This window comes from Eucalyptus grandis, chromosome 7 (genome assembly GCF_016545825.1).
Source record: "Eucalyptus grandis isolate ANBG69807.140 chromosome 7, ASM1654582v1, whole genome shotgun sequence".
Lineage (NCBI taxonomy): Eukaryota > Viridiplantae > Streptophyta > Magnoliopsida > Myrtales > Myrtaceae > Eucalyptus > Eucalyptus grandis.
Genome location: NC_052618.1, coordinates 46,251,569 through 46,258,063, shown reverse-complemented (window position 1 = coordinate 46,258,063; position 6,495 = coordinate 46,251,569). Strand labels below are relative to the sequence as shown.

Sequence of the window (6,495 nt, the reverse complement as noted above, 5' to 3'; positions counted from 1 at the left end):
ATAAGGTTTTATAATTATCATAAGATCCATTCTAACTAAATCTAGATCTTTCAATTAATCCAGCCTATCCTTTGTTAAAAACTTTAAGGGAAATCGTTCATCCACTTTGTTCTTCTGATTAATGTTGGCAACCAAGGCTTTAAGCGATTTGTTGAAAGTAATTTTTTAACCGAATAAAAAAACATGAACGACTACTGAATTAGCATAAAGTCCCCACCGAGAAAGTTCTTGAGCGATTTTTATGGACCACGGGAAGTTCTTTTATAATTATCATAAGATCCATTCTAACTAAATCTAGATCTTTCGCCTATCCTTTGTTAAAAATCATCCTATCACAACGTGCTCATGAATCAGAAGTGTTTTGAAGTAACTTCAATTAATTTTTAGTGTTATTTTATTTTTTGTTGTCCAATCTCTCCTAACCAAGTCTTGGATATGAATATTTAAAAGGATAAGACCTATTTTTAATATTTGGCTTTCATTTTTACATTTAAAACAGTGGAAAAATATACATAAATCTATTACCGCGAAAAGAACCACTTAATGGCCTTGTTAATTATTTAATCCAAAGCTCATTTTATTGAGGATACACTTGTGAATAGCGCAATGAAATTGGAAGCTTTTAACTACTCATATTTGGGGTCATATTTGGGGTCTGAGTAGGCTTGGTAATCTCTTCTGTGCAAGAAAAAATTGGCATAACTGGTCTATCACGCAGGTAATGGGCCACTCCATTCAGCGCTCGCCATTTGAAACTCACTCACTTCTCTCTCTCTGTTAATTCTCTTTCCTCCTTCGTTGATGAGCTCATTACGGACACTCTCTTTGTTCTCCTCTCCTTGCTCTTCACTTGCTCTTTTCATTTTTATTTTCTCAAGAATTACCAAGAATGAAGTCTCTTTCTTTGAAGCTTGTCTCTCTCATTACTGCGAATGTTTCTTTCTCTTCACTTAATCGACATACGTTGGAAAACATTATTAATAGAGCCCCTTTGACTTGATCTTATACCGCATGACAAACATCACGATCAAAAGCTAAACTTTGTTTATATATGAGGTTGTATAATCCCCGAAGCTAATTGTCATTCTTAGTGCGCTGGTTGTCTTCCATTTCCCTCCAACTAGCTTCAAATTGTCCTCTAATTTGCATTTATACGTAAGTTCTGAGATATATTTATTTTTAAATCATAGTGGAGGTGGAGGTGGAGGTAGTGGCATATTTGGGAGTGAAGAGAGTGACACCTTCCCAATAATGGGAAAGATGCTTTCGAAGAGAGAGACGTTCGTTCTTTGAAATTTTTTAGAAAAAGAATATGAAAACAGGAAGAGGAAAGGGAGAAAGGGATAGCGCAGAGGGCGTTTGTAAAGTGCTTAGTATGGTTTGGGGAAAGAGAAGAAACGGAAAGAGAAGAGAGGGATTTTCAAAAACATCTAACAAGTGGGATTCGTGAGACATATGGTACGCGTCAAATGGAATGGCCTACTGCCCACATGGCAAATTAGGCTTCCTAATATTTTCTCCTTTCATGCAATCTGCTTGGCTCTTCACACAAACACGAGGGGGAGGGAGGGAGGGAGGGAGGGAGGGAGGAGGAGATGGGTCAGAAGTGGAAGTAGAAGGAGATGGAGATGGATAGCCGCAACTTTGACCGTGATGTGATGTACCGTGATAGGAAAGAGGAGGCGAACAATGATAACTGGCGGATGTGCATGTGTTCACCGTCTAGGAATCAAAATGTTTGTGTTCATTACAATATCTTTGGCGCCTATTTATTTAGAAAATAACAAAATAACTTAAATCTAGTAACAAATTTGAAAAGATATTGATAAACTAGAAAATCTAAAATCTAATAACAAATTAAAGAAACGATATTCAGAATATTTCAGATTGAAATCTAATAATAAATAAAGGGAAACGCGTGAATCAAATATTGTAATCCCTTTTGCAATCTTAAAGATCACACAATTCTTTGATTTTCTTATGATGCTCCATTGGAACATTGTTCTAATCCATCGATCAAAGATCATTGAAAAGGAGTCAAAACAACAACATAGGCATTATCATTGATGACAAAGATGACGACCAGGACCATTACTTCATCACCCTCAGCAAAGATTGAGGCGCAGTAGTTTCGTAGTGGAAGAGCTGTTGCTTCACAATCCATCCCCCGCAACACTATACTGGGACTTTGGGCAAAGGGGTCGCAGTCCATAGATAAAAACGGAAGATCTGTTGTTAAAAGCAAACTCAGCAGGAGCAGTCCCATTGCTTTGGCATGTCACTACAAAGCCGACAATAATGTGCATGCTTTGGAAAGAATTCCAAAAGATGGTGTTTATTTTGAATAATGAAGTGCCCAATGGGCAATCAACCCACAAATTTGAAAAGATATTGATAAACTAGAAAATCTAAAATCTAATAACCGTTCAGAATATTTCATCGACCACCGGAATCAAAATGAAGCAATCTTAAAGAAGAAGAACAACATATTGTTCTAATCACATTCTTTCCTGAAGAACAAAGACATTGACAAAAAGACCAGGGAATGAAAATCCATCCCCCGACATTCAAAAACGAAGATTTCAATAATTCCAATCCGGCAAAAACTCTGCTCCGTTCTCAGACCACCGGAATGAAGGAATATGAAGAACGACATTTATTATTCCGTCCACCATTTGCAAGAAGGGAATTGTTTTTGCCCCCCAATATGAAAGAAAAATTCCTATATAAGTCCCGCACGTGAGCCCGATACGTCCAGGCCCTTGATATTGATGAGTATCACATGAGACTTAAATGATCGAAAATCAGAAAAATAGAGAGTTCACATGCATTCACATGCATTCGGTGCATCCAAGAATGATATACCAGCTTTCGGCATATTCAGGGAATTACGACCAAGATGCCCGCAGTCGAAGACCACCAAAAATTCCCACTCTCTCTCTTCAACTTTTTGTTTCTTTGATGTTTATTTACAGGCTGTAAGCATCGACTTTGGTTGATTGTGTGTATCGAATCTTAGTTAGTTCTCTTGAAGCTTCGGTGCATTTCCTAGGATTCCAATTGGCCACTCTTCTCTGCTTTTCACCCTAGTACCAATGGGTGACAAAATCCCTTGAAACAACTTTGACGGCCAGAGCACCTTGATGCACTAATGTCAACTAAGTATTGTGGTGAGATCTTTGAAGCTGTTGCGAAGGCTAAGAACTTAGTAAATTGAATAAGTTGGTGGTTGTAGGATAAAATGAATAACCATGACCCCGTAAAAGAAGGAATACATAATATATGTTGGCTAATTCTTCATATATATATTTTTGGCTAAATCAAAGGGACTACCCCCACAACACTACTCCAAGCTACTGAAAACGCTAATAACACAGCCACAATACATACAATTCATAACAACACTAAGCAACATCTCCTAAATTGATATTGATCATCAAGCAAACCCCTAGCTTGTACCTTATTCCCCAAATTGCCAATATAAAAATTACACTTTCACATACACATTCATATATAGCTGCACCAACAATCTAGAGAGACTGTAACCACTCCCAATCAATTTGATTTGATTAGATTGCTGAAGACTGGGCCTGGTAGGGCCTGATCATGGGGATGAGCGAGCCGCTGAGGTGGAGGGACATGACTTCGTTGGTGGACCCGACAAGCTGGCCCCCTATGAACACCGCGGGCACGGGCGCGTTGCACCCTAGCCTGACCAGGGCCTTCTCTATCTCACGGCACTCAGGGTCGCGGTCGATCTCGTACACCCGGGGTTGGACCCCAAGGTCTCGGAACAGGATGGTCACCGTGTAGCACAAGCAGCACGAGCTCTTGCTGAATATCACCACCCCCTGTTCCGATGCGCATCTCTTCACCTTGTCCATTCTCACTCTCTTGAAAACCCTAAATCAATTTAGGGTGATTCCCAACAAGGAATGGTACTTAAAACTTCTTTTTTCAAGTTTGGAAAAAGGAAGATGTTTTTAATGGTTTTCTCGACTCAGCGTGCCCGACAAGAACCCGATCACCACAAGACCGAATCCGGGGCCGAACTCGATCAGATGGGAGGTCGCCGGGGGCTGAGAGGAGAAATCTAGAATAGGCTTGAGGTGGTGTGGATGTGTTTGAGCTTTCATGTTCGCAATGTATATATAGGGACGGCTAGTGTGGAAGACCAGTAGTAAGAAGAGGCTAGTAGAGAGATACTTCGGTCTTTTGGAAGGAATTTCGAAAAGTGGGTCTTCTTTTACATAGATGCTCATGATAAAAGTAGCTTTTTCGGATAATGACTAGTGTATTCGACATGGGACTCTACAACTGGGGCAAATCCATTCTCTGCTAATTCATTCACGAGTTTATAGAACTTAGTTTATTATTTATTCCATCGAGTTAGGTGTAGAGCCACCTCACCAAAATCTCCTACTTCAAGGTAATTGGAGGAATAATGACCTAAGACAGTGTAGATAGATTGAGTCAATTTCAACTTGAAACAAAGAGTGCAACTTGAAAGGATGATTTGTGCATGTTTTCTTTGCTATCGAATATTGATTATGTTGGTCAAGAAATGAGCATTGCAATACCCACATAGTCAAAAGGGGAAGGAAAAAGCCAAGAAAAGAAAGAAAAAGAAGGGTATGAAACGTGGGGTCGCCGGATCAAATCTTACCAATTACGTTCTAACTGTTTCGAGGGTCATCTGTGTGAGTATCTAGACTTAACCTATTCATAGGGTTTAAAAACAGGAAGAAGGACATGGAGGTGGAAGAAGGAACGTGGACTATTGTACTGACAGAGAACAAAAGATGCAACAGAATATATGGGAGGGCTTGGTCAATTTATGCTTAGATTTCCAGCAATCCAAGAGATTCTCAAAGCCCACTTTCTTTGAATCAGTTTTCTTTTGGTTGTGCAGACAGGTCATTGGGGAATGACAAGGGCTTTCGGTGGCTGCGATTCCCTGCCGGTTGTGACCACCAACTTGCGCATTCTGTTGAACGTTCCTCCTCACATGCTGGAGGGGACAGACTAAATATATGCCCATTGCTATGAAGAGGGATTGGGTAGGGAGATATTCAGCACTTTCATTTACAGTTTGAATTGGATCGTATCAAATTTAAAAGTCGACGTGTAGATCTTGAATTGCCGGCATCGGATTTGAGGTCCCCAACATCAGATTTGGAGAGAGGGAAAGAAAAGAGAGCCGGGGGGGAGAGGGTGGTTAGACAGAGAACTTTTTTTCCGATCTATTTATGACTAAGTAAATTGATAGGAAATATGATTTTAAATAGAGGAATCACGTCCGGATGGGTAGACTCGAAACTATCCAACCATATAATCTTATTTTGTATCAGCAACCATTGGCACTTAAAAATGCCAGAATAGATGTCTCGAGAAGGATATTGCCTTTGTAAGACATTAATCGTATTAAGCAATATACCGGATTTATAGTTATGGATGTTATAAAAAATAATGCCCACTAGATTGTGCTTGCGATAGGTTTGGCTAGCCGGAGGTTTGGCATGTGCAACATCCACATTGGCCGGTTGAGATAATGCTGACATGAAAATAGAGAAGCAAATATAGTTCAGGCAGGACCCTAGTTGTGGGAAAATTATTCAAAAATTCCTAATGGTATTGAGCAAAATATCAACTTTATAATGGAGATGTTATGGAAATAATGCTCACTAGATTGTGCTTGGCATAGGTTTAGCTAGCGGGAGGTTTGGCATGTGCAAGATCCACATTGGCCAGTTGAGACGATGCTAACATGAAATTAGAGAAGCAAAGGTGGTTTGGCCAGTACACTAGTTGTGGAAAAATTATTCAAAAGATCCTAACTCTATTGTATGATGACAACCTTAAATTTTTAATTTGGCCAATTCAGTTATAAACCTTTTGATAATTTGCAAATTTAGTCATTTTTGCCAATTTTGATAAAAAATCCCTGATGTGGACAATACTCATCCTATATGGCAAGTGCTAATCTAGACGGCTTTTGTAATTATTTTTTCCTTTTTCCCTTTTGCCCCTTTTCTTCTTGGTGACCTACGGAGGGAAATAAGGAAAAATGAAAAAAAAAAAAAAGGAAAGAAAACGAAAGGAATAAAAAAGAAAAAGATTCAGAAAATTCTAAAAAAAATTGCAAAAATCTTCCACATCAATGTCATTCATCCATGCCATATAAGATGATCAATGTTAACTAAATCACCACGTCAGTGATTTTCGACCAAAATTAGCTAGAATGGTTAAATCGGCAAATCATCACAAAGATTAGGATTAAATTGGTCAAATAAAAAAATTTAGAACTAAATTGGCCGCCGTACAATGGGTTTAGGATTTTTTGGATAATTTTTCTTGAATTGTAGGATGTGGGGACTATGGCCAAACACAGGATCGAGGTAGCTAACATACATGTGACAAAAGCAACTGGCTTAGACGTAACTGAAGCGGTTGACATGATGCATACCTATTAAAGTCCGCGAAAAGTGTGGAACA

The 6,495-nt window shown here is 39.0% G+C and overlaps 1 protein-coding gene across 1 annotated transcript; it reads right to left on the bottom strand.

The window, feature by feature from the left end:
- Nucleotides 1-3,268: 3,268 nt before the first annotated feature.
- On the bottom strand, nucleotides 3,269-4,114 carry LOC104456825 (glutaredoxin-C13). Its single transcript, XM_010071682.3, has one exon. It carries the CDS (start codon nucleotides 3,882-3,884, stop codon nucleotides 3,570-3,572), a length of 315 nt encoding a protein of 104 aa, XP_010069984.1. The 5' UTR covers nucleotides 3,885-4,114; the 3' UTR covers nucleotides 3,269-3,569.
- Between the last annotated feature and the right edge of the window lie 2,381 nt (nucleotides 4,115-6,495).

What these genes read in the sequence shown, in the direction of transcription:
- LOC104456825 (XM_010071682.3), bottom strand. Translation starts at nt 3,884, where the DNA reads ATGGACAAGGTGAAGAGATGCGCATCGGAACAGGGGGTGGTGATATTC.